Source organism: Sceloporus occidentalis, unplaced genomic scaffold (genome assembly GCF_023333645.1).
Source record: "Sceloporus occidentalis isolate IW3139 unplaced genomic scaffold, rSceOcc1.0.p SCAF_3, whole genome shotgun sequence".
In the NCBI taxonomy this organism is placed as follows: Eukaryota; Metazoa; Chordata; class Lepidosauria; order Squamata; family Phrynosomatidae; genus Sceloporus; species Sceloporus occidentalis.
The window spans coordinates 125233758-125254546 of record NW_028316983.1 but is presented as its reverse complement, the minus strand read 5'-3'; the positions used below and the strand labels follow the sequence as shown (position 1 = coordinate 125254546).

At 43.9% G+C, this 20789-nt stretch overlaps 1 protein-coding gene across 4 annotated transcripts in view; it reads right to left on the bottom strand.

Moving 5' to 3' along the window:
• LOC149316709 (SUN domain-containing ossification factor-like) overlaps positions 1-20789 on the bottom strand; it is an 89230-nt gene that overhangs the window by 16386 nt on the left and 52055 nt on the right. For 3 of the 4 annotated variants that reach the window (XM_089516081.1, XM_089516078.1, XM_089516079.1), the window contains 2 exons: positions 18657-18725; positions 11652-11726 (listed from right to left, as the gene is read on the bottom strand). In XM_089516081.1, the coding sequence (XP_089372207.1) occupies positions 11652-11726; positions 18657-18725 (144 nt within the window). The remainder of the gene's footprint in view (positions 1-11651; positions 11727-18656; positions 18726-20789) is intronic. The other variant, XM_089516080.1, reaches the window with a different exon arrangement.

Here is a 20789-nt window from a genome sequence, read left to right as displayed (position 1 = left end):
AATGGCAACCCCCCTCTGAAGAAACCTGCCAAAAAACCCTATAATAAGCCTTAGGGTCACTTAAGTGGGAAATGACTTAAAGGCAAGCAACAACAACAAGAACAAAGTTCCATCAAAATCTAGCTTCTTGAAGTTTAAATCCATGAGATTTAATCCCTTTGGGGTAGCAGAAAAAGAAGTTATGGGAAAACATTTCAGGTATTTAGAAAGTGTTATCATGTCAACTCCATCGGGTCTAGCCTGAAAAGAAGAAGGCCCTCCCTCTATCAACCACCATCTAGAGGGAGAGATGGGCAGGCCAACTCCAGGCCTTGCCTGAAAAAGAAGAAAGGCCCTCCCTCCATCTGCCATGGAGAGGGAGAGGTGGTTTGCTGGACTTTCCCCCTTCCATTCCCTTCTCCTTTTGTGTCTTGTCTTTTTAGATTGTAAGCCTGAGGGCAGGGAAATGTCTAATTTAAAATAATGTAAGCTGCTCTGATAGACTTTTGGCTGAAGAGCGGGGTATAAATACTGTAAATAAATAAAATAATAAATACAAATGTCCCTACCCCAATCTTTGTTTTTTTTCTAGTCAAACATATTCAGTAACTTCAATCCTTCCTCACTGGACTTCTTTCCCAGACTGCTGACTATCCTTACTGCTCTGCTCTGAACGGATTCCAATTTATCAACTTTGTTCTTGAAATGCACCCCAAATTGGACACAGTATTCCAGGTAAGCCTGGAATAATGCAGAATAAATACAAACTACATTGTGGCTTAATACTCAAAAATATTATTGCAACTGAAAATTAACAATTTCTGCAGCCACATTACACCCCACACATGCCCAGTGGAGTTCAGATAAATTTAATATGGCTTCTGTCTACATAGTTTTGCATTCATCATGTATCTATTTGGAATTTATTCCTGGTTTCTGACATATTTTGAAGCATTAGAGCCAGAATGGCGTAGTAATGGTTTGAGCAGTGATCTATGGCTCTGCAGACCAGGGTTCAAATCCCTGCTCAGCTATGGGTTTTTTTCTTCCCCTTTCATCAGCCCCCACCTTTCTTATAATTTCCATTTTTGTTCCCAAACTTAGGGCTGAGACAGATGGCCCAAAAGCGGCGTGGCTGCGGCGATTTTACAGTTAGGGACTGCACACCAACTGCACAGTCCCTAATCCTAGAACGTGCTGGCGGCGGCATCATGGCAGCATCCCATCCACATGGGCGCCACTATGATGATGGCGCGACACAGGCCCACCTATGGCATCCTGTGCCGCCCCAGCCCACCTATGGCATCCTGGCAGTGGCGCAGAAAGAAACGCCAAGATGCAAGGTTGGCTGTAGCACCAGCCCTGCTGGGATGCTCTGGGCACCCAAGGCGGCAGGGCACCCCTTTTCCAGGCCAAAGAGAAGCCACATTTTGCCACTTCTCTTTGGCCTGGAAAAACACCAGATTGGGGCCACAGGGGCTGCCGGTGAGGCTGCCCTGGCCCCAATCCAGCGCAAACAAGAACGATTGCAGGCCACCCCTTTGGGGTGGTCTGTACCAGGCCATATATGCCTTTTCTAACATGCTAAGGGATACCGGTGAAGCAGGCCTATCTGCCTTCCCCATTTTTCTCCATACTGTTGTTTATGCATGCTCAAGTAAGAGATTCTTGGGGCAGCTGCTATTTACCTTCCCAATGGTAGGCAGACACATACATCTACAGTAGAAATGCTAAATTAGAATTACATTTTCTCCCAGCTCAAGCTTTATTGCACTGTTTGCAGCTAGGGTTGCCATATCCTGTCTGTGGGCGGGACTTTCCCGGTTTTGGGCGGGTCCACACGGTCCCACCCCGGTTTGCCCCTGCCCCCGGGATTTCCCCCGCCCCCGGGCTGAGGGGAGGATTCCCTCCCCGCTTGGGCTCCGCCGCCAATGCAGCGAGGCCGGGGCCCAGGCCGAGAGGGAAAGCCTCCCTGAAGGGAGGATTCCCTCCCCGCTTGGGCTCCGCCGCTGCTGCAGAGAGGCCGGGGCCCAGCCCGGGAGGGAAAGCCTCCCCTCAGCAAGGCTCCTATTCAAATGTAGGACACACAAAAAAAGTGTCCTACATTTGAAAATTTTGTCCTACATTTGTCCCGGTTTGGAGGTCCTGACGTATGGAAACCCTATTTGCAGCACACATGCTGTTGCAAACCAAGATGAAAAGTCTTTTTCTCCAGCCCTTCTTTATCATCCTCCCAAAGCTGATGTTTATTTAAAATCCAGCTCGCCAGAGGAAACAGAGGATGGTTTCAATAATACATTAAAATGTATTATAGCATAACAGATAGAACTACTGGCTCCCCTTCTGTTGCACTCATATAATAGTAAGTTAGAAAACTGAGACTTACAAAAATGGTTTGTGGTTTCTTTTGCACCTGTCCTATTTACATGTTACATGACAATCAACACTTTGGATACTGGGTTATGTCCAAAAGTTTTCCAACTAGAAACAAATCCATACACCTACACCTTCACCTCTCTACAATTCACAGCAATTTGGGGGAGGGGGCAGAGGACCTTTTTAAAAAGGGAAAGATGGTTGCTAGCCAATATTAAAAGTGCATTTCTGAGGCCCTGGTTTTTCCAATAATTTTCTAGCAGCACAAAAATGTCTGTACTGTTGTTTCCCAACTTTCATTTGCTTAATTTTCCTCTTTTCCTTTTTGCTCTTCTCTAATAAATTGTTTTTCTTTTACTATGCTTCCTCTACTTTGTTAAAGCACTCAGGCAAATATATCTAAGAAATCTTGTTCATTTCTGCATTTTCTGTGCTGATTTATTGATAAATAGCTGGAATTGCCTTACTTCAGTTGTAACTTAAGGAAGTGTATTCTGTGTTGTTATACAGTCTGCCCTTGCCTTACGTGGGGGGCCCACCAGAAGACAAAAAGTGCGTATGCTCGAGCCCAGTTAGATATAATGGGGTGCGCACCATTCTCCCGTCCCCCTGGCGGCTTCCACATAAGCTGGAAGCCGCCTATAATATGTATGGCGTGGGCTCACTGTATAGTAGGAACTGTTTTTCTGAGAGTTAATACTTCTAGCAGTGAACAAGGCACCCTAATTTGGACTCAGTTGAGATTCTGAGTGTTCTATTGTCTAAGGTTATCTCCATATCTGAAGCTTTCTCATAAGACTAAACACACCCTTTAATCATAGTTAGGCTTGCCATATCCCGCCTGGGGGCGGGACTTTCCCAGTTTGGGGCGGGGCCACACAGTCCCACCCCGGTTTGGCCCCTCCCCCGGGACCTCCCCCCCAGCAAGGCCCTGGAGGCAGCTCCAGCCCTCCCCATGGCTCCCTGCCTGGCTTAGCCTAGAGAGCAGGTCTTCAAGACATCTGCCACTCAGAGCTATTGCCAGCCCACTTGGTATATATACCCTGCAAAAGGCATTACTTTCAGGTTACAGTGAGCAAAGAAAAAAAGGCCATCAATCGTTCCTGTTTCCCTGGGAGTCTAAATGCCTCATCTTTTAAATGTATGCCAGGTCAGTATTGTTGTAATTCTTTATCACAGGGTCGTTTTTGAGGCCCTAAACACCTTTCCTTGTAATATGCAAATTTCTCCCGAAGCTGACCAATGGGAAAGAAGCAATCAGCCCTCTATTTGGGTTGGTTTTCAATGGCTTGGTGAAGGAAGAGATTTTGCCTTGCAAGTTGCTGGTAAATAATAGAAGGCTTTGAGGTAGCAAAGGCTGCAGAAATAGTTTGACCCCCCCCCCTTAAACATCCATGGCTCAGTGCTATGGGATTCTGGGAATTGTAGTTTCTTGTGGCACCAGAGCTCTTTTGACAAAAGGAGACTGAATGATCCACAGAGGAGGCGGGGGGCAGAGCCTCTTGCCAGCAGTGAGAAGGCTGCGATGATGAGGAAAAGCAGGGGCTCCTCTGGTGGTCCTGGCCACTTCCCTTGGGTCCCTCCCTCCTCCTCCTCCTCCTCCTCCTCCTCCTCCTCCTCCTCCTCTCAGAGTAGCCACAGCCAAGGTGAGCTGCTCATTCACACTCCCTGGCTTTTCTCTCCCCCCCCCCTGCACTTTGAGACCCCTTTAACTGCCAAAGCTCAATGCTCTGGAATTCGGGGGTCTGTGAGGCATTTGGCCTTCTCTGTCAGAGAGCTCTGGTGCCACAATAAACTACAATTCCCAGGATTCCATAGCACTGAGCCCTGGCAGTCCAAGCAGTGTGTTTTGGACACAGAGATCCTCCAAATGAATCCAGTCCCTAGCTTTTATATCTCTCTCACACACTGCAGGAATAATAACCCACTTTGAGACTGCTTTAACTCAGTGCTAGGGAATCCTGGGAATGCGAGTGTTTGGGAGACATTGAGACTTCACTGTCAGTGATGGCTCTGAGGCCACAATAGACTACAATTCCCAGGATTCCCCAGCACTGAGCAGTCTCAAACTGGACCATTTCCTCAGTGTGGATGCACCTGGGGAGGAATTCTGGGCACTGCAGTTCAACTACGTTTGGAGGGTTATGGGACTCCCTGTCAGAGATAGCTCTGGGGCCACAATGTACTACAATTCCCAGCATTCCCCAGCACTAACCCAGGACAGTTAAGTCACTCTCAAACTGGATTATTTCCTCAGTGTGGATGCAGCTTTGGTGAGGGCATTTCAGTCCAGCATTGTTTTATTTCTGCAGTGTGTTTTGGACCAGAGACAAGGTGACCAGGCATCCTCCTCCTTTTCCAGGACATGTCCTCTTCGGTCAAATTTCAAAAGGTCCTCCATTTGGATCATGGCTAAGAAGCATGGATTTATAATTACATGGGTGTTTTTAGCTTTTATTTACATTTTTTTGCTTGGGTGCCCTACATTTTGGGGTGAGGGCATTGGTCACCTTGGTCAGAGAGCTTTCCAGGGGTTTAACTGCCATTCTGGTGTGGTGCTAGAACAAACCACCATTCCCAGAATTCCATAGCATTCAGCCGAGGCAGTTAAAGTGGTCTCAAACCAGATTATTTTTCCAGTGTAGATGCAGCCCAAGCCTTTTGCCTCTCTTATGCCTGAGATTTCAAAGCCCAGCCTTGGCACCACAACAAACTACAAATCCCAGGATTCCATAGGATGGAGCGATGAGAGTGAAAGCAGTGTGGCAGCAGCCTAAGTGTGCTTAATGCAGTTCTTAACATGGTTCACCTCTTGCCTACAGAGTCTCACAAGACTTTTTTGTTTAACAACTTGTACCCATTAACTCCATTTCATGTCTCCTTTATTTACTGGGGAGGAATACACACAAAACAAGTCAAAATGAAGAAAAACCAAAGTCCCTTGACCAAAGGGTTTGGTTGTGGAATAAGCCTCTGAAATATGCAAGAGGCAATGTTAAAATAAAGCCATGTTCAATGCTCAAATGTGCTGTTTGGAATGGGGAGAGGGGGGTGGCCAGAAAGGGAAGTACATTTCCGTGATCTGTCTACGAATAATGTCAAAATGTCCTCCATTTTGATCATGCCTAAGAAACATGCATTTATATTAACATTTCTAAAAAAGCCTCAATTTTTTGTGTGTCCTCCATTTTTAAAAAATGTGTCCTACATTTGAAAATATTGTCCTGCATTTGTCCTACATTTGTCCCGGTTTGGAGGTCCTCACTTATGGCAACCCTAATCATAGTGGGCTTTGCCTTCACACTGGATTGATGTACAGTCTTTTCATCTTACTGTAATGCACTTCCTAAATTAATCTAAAGCAAAATGTAGATGCCGTGACCAAAACACCATCACTTTCTTTCCCCTGTATGATATTTTTACCATCTCTGTCTGATGAAGAAGCCTATGAAACAGGCTTACTACTGAATCATAAAATCATAGAGTTGGAAAAGACCCCAAGGCCATACAATCCAACCCCCTTCTCCCATGCAGGAACTCACAATCGAAGCACCCCTGGCAGATGGCCATCCAGCCTCTTTTTAAAGACCTCCAAAGAAGGAGACTCTCTGAGGGAGCGTGTTCCACTGTCAAACAGCTCTTACTGTCAGGAAGTTCTTCTAATGTTTAGGTGGAATCTCTTTTCCTGTAGCTTGCACCCATTGCTGTGGGGAATAGGGAGGGCAGCTATGAAAGAACTAGAAAAGATCCTAAAGTGTAAAGATATAGAATTGAGCACTAATGTTAGAATGGTCCAAACCACTGTATTCCCCATCGCTATGTACAGATGTGAGAGCTGGGCAATGAAAAAGGAAGAAAATCAACTCATTTGAAATGTGGTGCTAGAGAAGCATGATGAGGATACCATGGACAGCCGGAAAGACAAACAAATGGGTTTTAGAACAGATCAAGCCTGAATTCTCCATGGAAACCAAGATGTCGAAACTAAGACTGACATACGTCAGCCATATCAGGAGAAGACATGACACACTAGAAAGGACAATAATGCTAGAAAAAGTGGAAGGTAGCAGAAAGCGAGGCAGACAGCATGCCAGATGTATGGACTCAATCAGGGATGTTACAGGCCTCAGTTTGCAGGACCTATGCAGAGCAGTGGAGGATAGGACTCCTTGGAGGTATATACAAAAGTTGCCATAAGTCAGAGTCAACAACAACAACAAGTAACAACAACAAAGATGTATTTTGTGCCTTATGGTTTGCCCAATAAAAGTATCATGAGTTTGGGATGGAGGTTTTTTTGTACGTCCCTTAGTGATAGTCTCTATTTAATGTTCAACAGTTTTCATTTTTTTTAATGTTTAATTTAAATGTCAAAAGTGGGCCCTTTCTGCCCCATCCTAACATTATTCCCCATATATATATATATATGACAATTTATTTTCAGCAGCTAACTTTTAGTGCCTTAATCTGAAGACTTCTGCTCTGTCACTGCATTTGCTGTGGGCTCCCACCCTTTGCCCATGAAAAAAAATTTTTTTTTTGCTAGACATATTCGGGGGTAGCCATGTTGCCATAGAGCAAAGTACATACAGAGAAGTACAGTAATATCCAAAATGTACAAAACCTTTACAGGATGAACCAAACATACAAAATACATGATGTAAGCTTTTCAAGCTCTACTGGCTTCTTCATCAGGCAAAAGTATTAAAATCATACCGGAGAAACAAATGACAGTGTTAGAGTCAAAGGCCTACATTTGTCAAGATGCTGTTATTCTCAGTCAAAACAGTATGAAGGGATATCCATCCAGGCAGAAGCTATTCCTTTTGGCCATGCAAGTTCTGGGAGACATATTCTTAAAGTCCAGGAAATAAATTTAAACTCTATTAACAACACAAAAACATGCTTCCTTTGAGAACCAGGCTACTTCTGGTCCCTTGCAAGAAACCAGGATGGATGACTAAGGAAGTTTCAACCGAGCTAAGTTTTAAATGGAACATGTATAAGAAAAGGAACAAATGGGGAAATCACCAAAGAGGAATTCAAAGAAATAGTGAGCATGTGTAGGGATAAAGTTAGAAAAGCCAAAGCACAGAATGAACTCAGGCTTGCTAGAGAGGTTAAGAACAACAAAAAGGGCTTTTATGAGTATGTCTGCAGCAAAAGGAAGAAGAAAGAAATGGTAGGGCCACTGTGTGGAGAAGATGGCAAAATGCTAACAGGGGACAGAGAAAAGGCAGAATTACTCAACACCTTCTTTGCCTCAGTCTTCTCAGAAAAGGAAAAGGGTGCTCAACCTGAGGATAATGGAGCAGAGGACAGAACAGGGGAATTTCAGCACAGAATAAGTAAAGAAATAATACAGGAATATCTGGTTAAATGAATATAAGGCTCCAGGACCAGATGAACTATATCCAAGAGTATTAAAAGAACTGGCTAATGTAATATCAGAGCCATTGGCAATAATCTTTGAGACCTCCTGGACAACAGGAGATGTCTCAGCAGACTGGAGGAAGGCAAACGTTGTCCCAATCTTCAATAAGGAAAAAAAAGAGGATCCCAACAATTATCGTCCAGTTAGTCTGACATCAATACCAGGAAAGTTTCTAGAGCAGATCATTAAACAGAGAATCTGTTAACTTCTAGAAAGCAATGCCATGATCACAAAAATTTAAGACGCGTTTCAGAGAAACAAGTCATGCCAGGCAAATCTAATCTCTTTTTTTTATAAAATCACCAGCTTGGTAGATGAAGGGAATGCTGTGGATATAGTATATCTTGATTTCAGTAAGGCCTCTGACAGGGTTCCCCATGACATTCTTGCAAAAAAGCTAGTGAAATGTGGGCTAGACAAAGTAACTGTTACATGGATTAGTAATTGGTTGACTAGCTGAACCGAAAAGGTGCTCAACAATGGCTCCTTTTCATCCTGGAGAGAAGTGACCAGTGGAGTCCCACAGGTTTCTGTCCTGGGCCCAGTGCTATTCAACATCATTATCAATTACTTGGATGAAAGAACTGGGGGCATACTTATCAAATTTGTAGATGACACCAAACTAGGAGGAGTAGCTAATACTCCAGAGGACAGGATCAAAATTCAAAATGACCTGAACAGACTAGAAAACTGGGCCAAAGCTAACAAAATGAATTTCAACACGGAGAAATGTAAGGTACTGTACTTAGGGCGGAAAAATGAAATGCACAGATATAGGATGGGTGACACCTGGCTGAATGAGACTAGAGTGGGCCCTTGGTATACGCGGGGGATCCGTTCTGGACCCCCCTCCGCCTATACCAAAATACGCGTATGCTCAAGTCCCACTGTCCCCAATGGCGGTACGCGTGCATGCGTGCCATCATTGGGGACAAAAGTGCCTCGCCTCCTCTCCTCCCTTCCCTCCCTGCCTAACGCCCTTCCCTCTCTCTTACTTACCTTTTGGTGCCGCCGTTGCCATGGGAAAGGCCGAGCACCGGTGCTGGAGGCCTTGAAGGCCTCCGGCACGGCTGCTCGACCTTCTTGCTGATGCCACAGAAAAAGCCAGGTGGCGGAGGCCTCTTGGAAGGGCCCGATGGCGGTGTTGGAGGCCTCTTGGCCCCTAACACCACCACCACCAGACCTTTCTCGCGGCGGTGGCAGCTCAACAGCGAGGAGGACAAGTAGCCGCGCCAGATGCCTTCAAGGCCTTCCACACTGCCACCTGGCCTCCTCAACGCCTCCACCGCTGCGGAAGGGCTGGGTACTGGTGTTGGAGGCCAAGAGGCCTGCAGCTCTGGCCCCGGACCTTCCGCAGTGGCGGTGAGGAGGCCGAGTGGCAGTGCGGGAGGCCTTGAAGGCCTCTGGCGCTGCTGCGTTCTGCGCCTCCTTGCCGCCGCCGCTGCTGCAGGAAAGACCTAGCGACAGCGAGGGGGCCGAGGCTTGGCCTCCAACACCACCACCACCTGGCCCTTCCACGGTGGTGGTGGCAGAGAGGAGGCCTGCGCCGGTGTTAGAGGCCAAGCTTCGGCCTCCTTGCTGCTGCCGCCACCAGGCTTTTCCTGCGGCGGTAGCAGCAGTGGGGAGGTGGAGTGCAGCAGCGCCAGAAGCCCTTCAGGCCTCCAGCACCATCACTTGGCATCCTCTCTGCCGAGGTCTCCTTGCCGCTGCCGCGGAAAGGCCGGGTGGCGGTGCTGGAGGCCTCTTGGCCTCCAACACCGGTATCCGCCCCTTCCGTGGAGGTGCTGACCACTGGCGACGGTGAAGAGGCCGAGTGCCGGTGCTGGAGGCCTTGAAGGCCCCCAGCACAGCTGCTCGGCCTCTTCAAAGCCGCCACGGGAAAGGCTGGTGGTGGTGGTGTTGGGGGTCAAGAGGCCTCTAACACCGCCATCCAGCCCTTCCGCAGCGGCGAGGCTGAGCCTTGGCCTCTGCCACTGCCACCCAGCTTTTCCCACTGCAGTGGCAACAGCAAGGAGGCTGAGCAGCGACACTAGAGGCCTTGAAGGCCTCCAGCACCGGCACTTGGCCTTTCCCGCGGCGACGGCAACAGGAAAGGTAAGTCAGCATGGAGGGAAGGAAGGGAGGAGAGAAGGGGAGACCAGGACTTTTGTACCCAATGGCGGCAGGCATGCCCACATGCCACCATTGGGGACAACTTCCGGGTTTGTCATCTGCGGATGCTCAAATCCATGTATAAGAAGGGCCGACTGTACATGTGAAAGGGATCTGGGAATCCAAGTAGACCACAAATTGAACAAGAATCAACAGTGCGATGCGGCAGCTAACAAGGCCAATGCAATTTTAGACTGCATCAATAGACGTATAGTGTCTAGATCAAGGGAAGTAATAGTGCCACTCTATTCTGCTTTGGTCAGGCCCCACCTGGAATTTTGTGTCTAGTTCTGGGCACCACAATTTAAAAAGGACATTGAGAAACCAGAGCATGTCCAAAGGAGGGCGACTAAAATGGTGAAGGGCCTGGAAACCATGCCCTATGAGGAGCAACTTAGGGAGCTGGGGATGTTTAGCCTGGAGAAGAGAAGGTTGAGAGGTGATATGATATCCCTGTTTAAACATCTGAAGGGCTGTCCTATTGAGGAGGGAACAAGCTTGTTTTCTGCTGCTCCAGGAAACAGGACCCAGAACAATGGATGCAAGCTACAGGAAAAGAGATTCCACCTCAACATTAGGAGGAACTTCCTGACAGTAAGGGCTGTTCGACAGTGGAACACACTCTCTCGGAGTGTAGTGGAGTCGCCTTCCCTGGAGGTCTTTAAACAGAGGCTTGATAGGCATCTGTCAGAGATGCTTTGATTGAGAGTTCCTGCATGGCAGGGGGTTGGACTGGATGGCCCTTGCAGTCTCTACAATTCTATGAGTCTATACTCCATCAACACATCTGAAGAAGCCCACAGAAATCCCACGAAAGCTCATGTTAAAAAATAATCAGGTGTTGCAAGATTTCCCCCTATCTTTTCTTTTTAACAGACTACATGTCCATCCCTTTGGAAACCTGTAATGTGAAAAATATGGAGGATATTTTTATTTTAACAGGAAGCCAAATCCCCTGATTTTTGGATGCTTTTAAAACATCAACAATGAAGCAATTTACAATGAAGCAAGAGATACTCTAAATGGGAAACATCCGAAAAATACTTATACTTTATATTTGTCCCATAATAATATCAAATTTGTATTTAGACACTTCATGCATACCTCCACAGAAATGGAGAAATGACTTGGATTTAGTAGTAGTTAGAACAGTCATTTTGCTCGCCTCTTGAATTCTAGACAGAACTTTACTGTTAATCAAATAAGCAAAGTGAAATTCAGATTCATCACTTCAAAACCCCAAAGCCAACCTAACAGCAATTCTACTCAATCTACAAATAAGAAAATACTACCTGTGTGTTTTAGTGGTAGTGCTCAGGATTTGCAACTTCATCCCAAGGGCAGCTAATCCCACTCCTTCTCTTAATGATTTTCCATTGGATCCATAGGATTTTCAAAACATGTCTTTTAAATAAAACTTTTTAATCATAAATGGCCACTCCCTTTTTGAACTAGTTTTAATAATTATGACTGAATTATTTGATGGCAGTTTGTATTTTAGAAGAAAAATGGCTACTTTCACAAAACAAAACAGAATTGTTTTTAAAATTCGTAAGCAGGCTAGTAGTTTAAATAAGTGAATACATATTGTAAAAGATATTTATATAGCACTCATTATACAGAAGAAGAAAGAAAGCTAAACATGAGCTAAGGAACTGCAACCACCAAAAGTAATTAAAATAGTTTATTCTAAAAACAGCCATTAATTTACCTTGTTCCACAGAGCCTTCTTCTGTTTTTGCTCCAAGGATATTAGCAGCAATATTCACCATATTTAAAATGGCATCTTTAAAAGTATCAAAGAATATGAATTGAAAAATCTTGCAGAAAACCTGACATTCCCCAAGTTGTTCTTCCCACAGTTCTTAATGGCTTACTGTTGGCATGCAGCTCCCCAATTTATCAGCAGTAGTGCAGATATACAGCTTTAGGACAAACCCAAAATATAGATTTTGGTAAAGAATGTGGCCAAGACACAGTTGTACTTATTTAATAACCAGTATCAACTAATACAATTACTATTCAAAATTTACTAAGTTTGTTTAGAGCCAAGAAAATAAATATCTTCACTCAATAGGTTCAAACAGGTCCTTTTAACAAGATCCACTGATTAAAACAGAACCTGAAAACTAATTACTGGTACTATTTATCATTTTAATAGTAATATCTTTTACAGTTGCAGACAGTACCTTATATGGAATAAAGCTCCAAATACTATTCCATTTATTTTGGGCACTCTGTGCTCCAAGCTCAGCAATCTTAATGATTATTTTATAAATCTCAGAGGCCAATCCCTTAGTTCTGTTGAAACAATATGTCTCAAAGGTTGAAACAGGGTGGACCTGTATCCTTATATAACCCAGAGTTAAACATGAGGATTTGAAATTTGTTCATCCAGCTAGGTATATATTATTCCAATTTTTCTGCTTGTGGTCCTCTGATATTGGCCTACCATTTATAAACAGATATCTAAGCCTATATACCCCTTTTTCTTTCCAAATGACATGTTAGTTAAATTTATCACCTTCCTGAAAATTAGAGTGTATTAAGAAGAGACAGAGAAGAGACTGCGGTGAAGCAAACATTTTGTCAAAGTATATGATACCCTGAATATCCCAAATAGAAAGGGATTTTCAATCTTCAATTTTTATTTTATTTTTTTAAACCGGTAGATCTGAATCTCTGCATATTAGCTCAATAAGGATTTCCATGCTAAAGCAAATAACTGAGGTGAAAGAGGGCATCCCCGTCCAGTACCACACAGGACAGTAAAAATCTTTGATAAAAAATACATTGCAAGGGAACCCATGTAGAGTTTCTATATATTCACATGGCCTCATATTCATGCATCTGGAAAGACCAATGCAACCAGAGTGTTATTCCTCTTTGCAAAATGTACTGTTTAAAGTTCACCCACTTTCTTCTAGGGATAAAAGCAAATTGATCAGGGTGTATAAACTGATTTATAAAAACACGACAGTTGCCCCCCGTTTTCGTAGAGGATCTGTTCTGGCCCCCCCTGAAAACGGAGGCTCGCACATATTCAAGCCTCATAGGTTTGAATGGGGCATGCCCCTGGATGCGTATGCCAGTTGTACACACCATTAGAAATAGTGCAAGTCACCCCTCTGCAGATATTCGAGGTTACGGATCTTAAATCCGCGAGTTAAGAGGGACAACTGTATTAGTAATTACAGCTGTAAACTTTTTACAGTCTTGGTTTAATAATGTAATTTGTTTGTAGGAAGTTACTAACTCTGAGTTATCCTTAGACTTGGGTATAGCTACAAGCCAAGAAAGCTTCCAAGATTCTGGATCTGTATCTCCCTTAAGTATTCCGTTATATAACTCATTTAAATATGGAAGCCATTCCAAGCTGATTTTTTTTTAGAAGCTGGCCATAAAGCCACCATACCTAGTCTTTTGTCATTTTATAGTTCTGGATGGCAGAAACGTTATCTTGGTTAGTTATCAGTGAATTTAAAAAACTTTTCTAATTATCATCCAACTTTTTAATTAGGATATTATCCATAAAATTTGATTGTGCGGTCAAACTGGAAGGGTCAGCTATATAAAGCTGATTATAATATTCTTTCTACACATTACAGATTTCCTCTCTTGAATAGTATTAACTGATCTCTTTTCTGGGGGGTTTTAACAGCAATTTAGAGTATTTATTACCAAATCCATACCTCCTTTTTATACACATTTAAACACAGACCTCTATGCATAAATGAGAGCATCTCTAACCATGTCTTAGTTGAGAGCTTCCAGTTCTTCTCTCCTCTGGGACAATTCACTCCAGACCCTCATTTCATCTGTTTCCTTGTTTCTTCAATAATTCTTGAGTGGTGAGTGTCTGAATTTTTTAAAAACTCTTGGGAGAGTGTGTTTGTTGCTGAGGGGGTGGATTTTTTTTTCATCCAAAGAGAACTACAGCGGAGCCTGAGTTGATTGAGCTCACTGCCAGAGATTGATGGAAAAAGCCAGGTCATCAGGGGCCTTAACATTGGTGTTTACTGGAGGATTTTTTGAGGAGGAAGCCCACAGTCCTGTTTGAGTGATTACTTAAGACTTCTCAGTATGGACACTGACGGAACTGCTGCAGTCACCTGCAACACTTGTGGGATGCTTGCCTTCTTGCCTACAGATGTGGAAGTTCCAAGTTGGTAGCACTCTTGGAGGAAAAAGTCCAGCAGCTAGAGTCCAGAGTGGCTACATTTCAGCACATTAGGGAGCAAGAGGATTTCCTGGACAGAACGGAACGCATGGTCTTGAATGGGGACCACACAGAGGAAGTTGCTGGGGTGGAGGAGGTCACTTCACATACACAGGAGGCAGACAGCTGGAGGTATGTCACACAGAGATCTAGGCCAACAAGGGATTGTTCTGGGAGCTTGCAGCTAGAGAATGGATTTTAAGCTCTTTCCATTATCAAGGAGGATGAGGAACAGCAGCACGGACAGACTTCAGGGACAGATCAGGGGAGCCTGAGAGTTCCACCAGAGGGAACAGTTGCTGCTAAGCCTTGGAGCAGGCGTGTGGTGGGGGACTCCTTGCTGTGGGGTACAGAAGCAGTGATTTGTAGGCCTGACAAGATGTATTGAGAGGTGTGTTGTCTCCCTGGGGCAAAGATCCATGATGTGACAGAGAGTATGACAAGACTGGTCAAGCCTACTGACCAATACCCTTTCCTTTTGGTCCATGTGTGAACCAATGATACTGCAAGACACAGCCTTCAGAACATCAGAAGGGATTATGAGGCTCTCAGTAGGAAGATGAAAGAAGTGGATGCACAAGCTGTCATCTTGTCTCTTCTGTCAGTTGAAGGGCATGGTCCAAGAAGGGAGAGGAAAATAGTGGATGTAAACAACTGGCTCCACAGATGGTGCTGCCGAGAACAATTTGGCTTCTTTGATCATGGGCTGTGGTTCCATGAGGGGGGACTTATGGCAATGGAAGGGTTGCATCTCACCACAGTTGGAAGAAATGTTTTTGCCAACAGTCTCAAGAACTTGATCAGGAGGGCTTTAAACTGAGTTACGTGGTGGAGTGAGGCAATATTATGGAAGGCAAAAAGGATGGAGAAAATAGTCAAACTTACATAGAGGAAACAAGATAAATAGTGCAAGGACCCAACAGTGTGAGTCAAATAAACTTGCATAGGCAGCAAGTAAAGAGAACCCGTGGTCTGCGATGTCTCTACACTAATGCACAAAGCATGGGAAATAAGCAAGATGAACTTGAACTCCTAGTACAACAAGCCAAATATGAAATAATAGGCATCACTGAAACCTGGTGGGATGAGTCTCATAACTGGAATGTAGAAATAGAGGAATATAACCTTTTTAAGAGAAATAGGCCAAACAGGAAAAGAGGAAGAATGGCACTATATGTCAACACAAGGCAAATATGAAATAACAGGCATCACTGAAACCTGGTGGGATGAGTCTCATAATTGGAATGTAGAAATAGAGGAATATAACATTTTTAAGAGAAATAGGCCAAACAGGAAAAGAGGAAGAATAGCACTGTATGTCAAAGATATTTACACCAGTGAAGAGATCCAGGACATCAATCCTGCAAGCCAGGTGGAGAGCATCTAGATAAAAATTAAAGGGGAGGGAAACCACAAATATGTTATTGTGGGAGTCTATTACAGACCCCCAAGTCAGATGGAGGAATTTGATAACGCCTTTCTAGAACAGATGACTACATACTCAGAAAGGAGAGATGTAGTATTGATGGGTGACTTCAATTATCCTGATATTTGCTGAAATTCAAACTCGGCCAAATCCTCAAAGTCTAGCAAATTCCTCACTTGCCTCGAAGACAATTACATTTTACAAAAGGTGGAAGAGGCAACAAGGGGGTCAGCTATTTTGGATCTGATCCTAACCAACAAGGATGACTTGGTTAATGGGGTGCAAGTGGTGGGATCATTAGGTGGAAGTGACCATGTTCTCCTGGAGTTTGTTATACAGTGGAAAGAAGAAGCCAAGCATTCTTTTTAGGAGAGCTGATTTTAGTAAAATTAGAGAAATACTGGGGGTGATACCATGGTCAGGAATACTAAAAGAGAAGGGAGTTCATGACAGATGGGAGTTTCTCAAAAGGGAGATACTGAAGGCAGCATTTCTGCTTTGGTCAGGCCCCACCTGGAATATTGTATCCAGTTCTGGGCACCACAATTCAGAAAGGACATTGAGAAACTGGAGCTTGTCCAAAGGAGGACGACTAAAATGGTGAAGGGTCTGGAAACCATGTCCTATGAGGAACGACTTAAGGAGCTGGGGATGTTTAGCCTGGAGAAGAGAAGGTTAAGAGGTGATATGATAGCCCTGTTTAAATATTTGAAGGGATGTCATACTGAGGAGGGAACAAGCTTGTTTTCTGCTGCTCCAGAGAACAGGATCCAGAACAATGGATGCAAAGTACAGGAAAAGAGATTCCACCTCAACATTAGGAGGAACTTCCTGACAGTAAGGGCTATTTGACAGTGGAACACACTCCCTCAGGAGTGTGGTGGAGTCTCCTTCCTTGGAGATCTTTAAACAGAGGTTGGATGGCCATCTGTCAGGGATGCTTTTATTGAGAGTTGGACGGGATGGCCCTTGTGGTCTCTTCCAGCTCTACTATTCTATGATTCTATGATTTACCTCTCTAGCTTAATTTTAAACTTGTCTTTGATTTTTTTTCAAGAAGAAGCTTTCATTTATGAAAGGTTCTGTGAGGATAGCTTTTAAAGAATCTCACAGAAGGGCAGCTGTGGTATTGGGTGTTCTATTTTCTTTACAGAATTGCTTTACACTTTTCTTTATTTTATCTACTACATATGTGTTAAGTAAGACACCTGAGTTTAACCTCTGAATTGGGATTTGAGGGTATTGCCAAAAAAATGTCCATTTGATTTGTTCTACAGAATGATCTGAAATAATGCTTGTTTCCATTAACGATGTTCTGACAGTACACATTTCACAAAGATGTCTGATTAACCCTCTTCTCCCTTTCCCAACTCTCCTTCCCTCCTGGCTTCCCACTTCTCAACCCTCATTAACCAATATTAATAAGGCAAACGCAATCCCACCCTTAAGCTTCTTAGTATTTTGGATTTCAAAAACATGTGTCACCTATTAAATAACCTAGGGGCTTTACCGACCGCCCCGCAGGCTGCCTCTTTTTTCACCAGATCGGGGCCACGGCAACTGCACACTGCGGTCCCAATCTGGACTTTCTGCGGTGCAAAAATGAGCCGCAAAAAGTGGCCCCTTTCTGCACCACAGAAAGGGCGCCATAGCAGCTGGTGCTGTGGCTTTTCTGTGCTCCTTTGGCATAGTGTTACCTGGACGCAGTGCCAAAGTAGCGCTGTGTCACCACCTGCCGCGTGGTGGGGCATGCAGTGTCATGCTGGCATGGGGGCGGAGTGGGGGCGTGCATCATGCAGACGCCATGTCCCCACTCTGGTTTCTGATGCCGGTCTATACAGCCCCTAAATTTCTTTCCAAGTCAGAAATAGAGTCCAGCACTGTAATCAACACAAACTTATTAATTCCCCTCTGCTGACAGGTTGCATGGGTAATACAGTGTTCTTGGTTTATGGGAGGGAGTGCCCAGTTGGTTTCCTTCTCAGCAATGTTCTCTTTATCAGTGTTTTCCTTTCTCTTCAGCTTTCCTCCCTTGCTATTTCTTCTTTCACTTGGAATTCTTCATTTTGTGAATTTAATGAGCTGGTGAGAGGCACACAAATCCTTAACTCTTTGCAAAGGTCTTGCAGCTTTTCAGAGGTAGTTATAACATGCGTTTTATGTTCTAACCAGACTATCAGTTTTAAAGGGAATGGTTTCTAAGAGCTGCTGCATATCTTCCACACTTCATTTTTTTATAGTTTCATTTGAAAGGTACACTCTATGTCCTTTAACATGCAAATCATTAAGATTAGCTAGTGCCTAGTAGGTTACTAACTTTTTTGCATAACAAGAAAATCTCAAAATGATATTTCCCTCATGATTCATGAGTTTGTTTAGGACTCACTCTGTGGATTCCCACAATATCTTCCTTTGTAATCCCTAAATCTGGTCATAAACTCTGGTTCCATTTCATCACTCTTGCTTCTCCTGTTTGTCCAGTCTCTCTCTCAGGTCATGTCTTTCCTTCTGCATTTCAGAGTATTTGGACAATCTCAGGTCAAGTCAAAAGCTTTGCTTCCTTTTTTTTTTTACTTGTCTGATAGTTGTTTTTAATTCCTCCATTGTTTCTTTTACTGGTGCCAAGGCTGCAATTAAATCTGCTCTTAAATCTTTTCTAATCCTAAGAAGTGTTATATGTCCTCATTAAGTTCCCTAGACAGTTTGTTTTTACCGCCTCCTCCCTGCTTCTTCATACCAGCTGCCATGTTTATTTAAGGTAAGATGAAAGAGAGTGTGTGTGCTTGGAACATTGGGAGGTGACTGAGAGTCTGAAAAAGTGTTTGAAAACTGGTGGGTGAGACAGGAGTAGCAGTTAGCATGGGAAGTGTGAGTGTGGTTGTAGGGGTGGAAGTTAGAAAGAATAAATAAGAACTATTTGTTGTATTAGTTAGATGATGAAGGTGGATTCAGAGTTTATTCCTTGGATACATTCATTCTGCTGATATACTACTATTCAGTGCATTGTTAGTTTCTCCTTTTCATTATTTTTGTGAGAAATTGAGAGACATCTTAAGCTTCCAGCAACTTACTTGTGGCAGAACCAAGAAGATTTTTTGAAGGTTTTTCTTCTCCTACAGAAGGATAATCCAGAGGATAATCTGTTCAAAATTTAAGAGAAAAATATTCTTATAAATCTTAAATCTCCTTATTTGAAAGACATTTGAAAACAATCTGATCCAGGTCTGTCTGCTTAGAGTCAGAGTGGACTAGAAAAAAATGGTGCTGAATCAAAATCTTCTACTGTATTATGTAAACAGTCCCTCTATTAAACATGAAAAAGGCAAAATAAAATAAACATAACACTGAACTGAGGTTAGAGGTTGAAGGAGGAAGTGTTCTAGTATGCAAACGGATATAGTAGCACCATTGAGACTAACTGAAAGAAGGAAGCAGGCAGCATGAGCTTTTGTATACATGTAATCCAGCAATCCCAGCTGGTTTCAGGCACACAGAATGCTGTACACCCTTTTCAGCTGCCTTATCTTTTTCCCCTTCTTTTCTCACTAGCCAGGCAAGCTGGCCTCTGTGTGCCTGAAACTGGGAAAGGATTGCTGGATTACTTTTTGACAACCCCCTTCCACACACTTCCTCTCCCGACCACCTGATTTGGAGCGATTATTCTCAATGGTTTTCCATGAAGCCTGAGCTGCTGGAGGGGCGGGAGGAGAGGGAGAGTGTGAAATCAGGTCATCAAAAAGTAACCCAGCAACCCCAACTGGCTTCAGGTATGTAAAGAGCTTTGCACCCTTTTAAATAGCTTTGATTTTTTCACCCCTCATTTCTCCCTAGCCAGGCAGGCTGGCCTCCACATGCCTAAAACTGGTTTGCTGGATTGCTTTTTGATGACCCACTTCCATGCTCCCACCCACCCAGAAGCTCAAAGTCCCTGGAGAACTGTTGACAGTGATGACCCCAGAGAGGAGAGGGAGTATGGAAGCGGGTTGTCAAAAAGCAATCCAGCAACCCTATCAGGTACACAGAGGTCAGCCTGCCTAGCTGGGGAGAAATGAAAAGTGAAAGAACAGCCCACAGAGCAACAGGCTTCAGGAGCTGGTAGGCACTGCTGCTCCACCCTCCCCAAGCCCCTTGTGCATTGTGCTTGGGGAGAGCAGAGAACCAGGAATGGCAATCACCAATCATCTCCTAAATTTGGCTGCTGTGTGCTCAGCAGCAATCACTTATCCTCCTTCCTCACAAAGTGCAGCATTGTTCTTTTAATGCACATGCAGTGGTCCTATCCTTTAGGAGGGGGCGACAGCCATGGGGTCTAGCCACCTGGTGCACATTTTTTGTACCTCCCCCTCCAGGGAGCCTCCCAGCTGCCCATTTTGCAAGCCTGAGGAGCCCTCCTAGGAGGTAGCCTTGTCCGCACCTCCACTGTATTTGTTTTTTTCACTTTTGTGGGTGTCCTAAGTCCCAAATCCCTGTGAATTTGGAGGGCTGATTGTATATTTATTCATATACTATGTTGAGCAGGAGGAGGTGACATCTACATGTAGATGTAAAGGAGTCACAAGGCTAAAAAGTTTGAGAACCAATGGATTAGAGGAAATGTGGCCTGATGGGATGGCCACTCTAGATCTATTAAATCCAGTATTTGTCTCATTTTCCATCTTCCTCAGAGAATTTTCAATGTAATCTCAAAAATTAAATCATCCCCTCACCCCAAGTCTCACCATTCTTCTTGGGATACCAGGCCTGCACTAAAGAATTTGTAATAGCTATGACCTTTGGCCTATGCATTGTGATAGAACTGCCTCTTCCATGCAACTTAAAAACAGGGCTATACCCAAAGGAGCCCCTGTTCACATCAATAACATTCTGTCCCTTCCCCAACTGTGGGTTTCTAGCCATTTTTCGGTGAAGGCAGGTTAAAAAAAATGCAGGCAATATTCTGCAGCACTTCTCTTTAAACTATACTTGTTTGGCATAGCACAAAGGTACTGCAATATTTGGCAGATGTTAGTACCACTTTTTGTAATATTTGGAATTTTGTAACATTTCAGTAATATTTAATATAATTCAATTGCTTGAAACAACTTGTCATACTACCAGCATTTATGTTTTGGCTACTTTACAATTCACACTATGAACCTCCTTGTTATAGCTGTAGGTCTATTTAGAGATCAAAATATTAATAGTGCAGTATGTTTGAGCAGAAT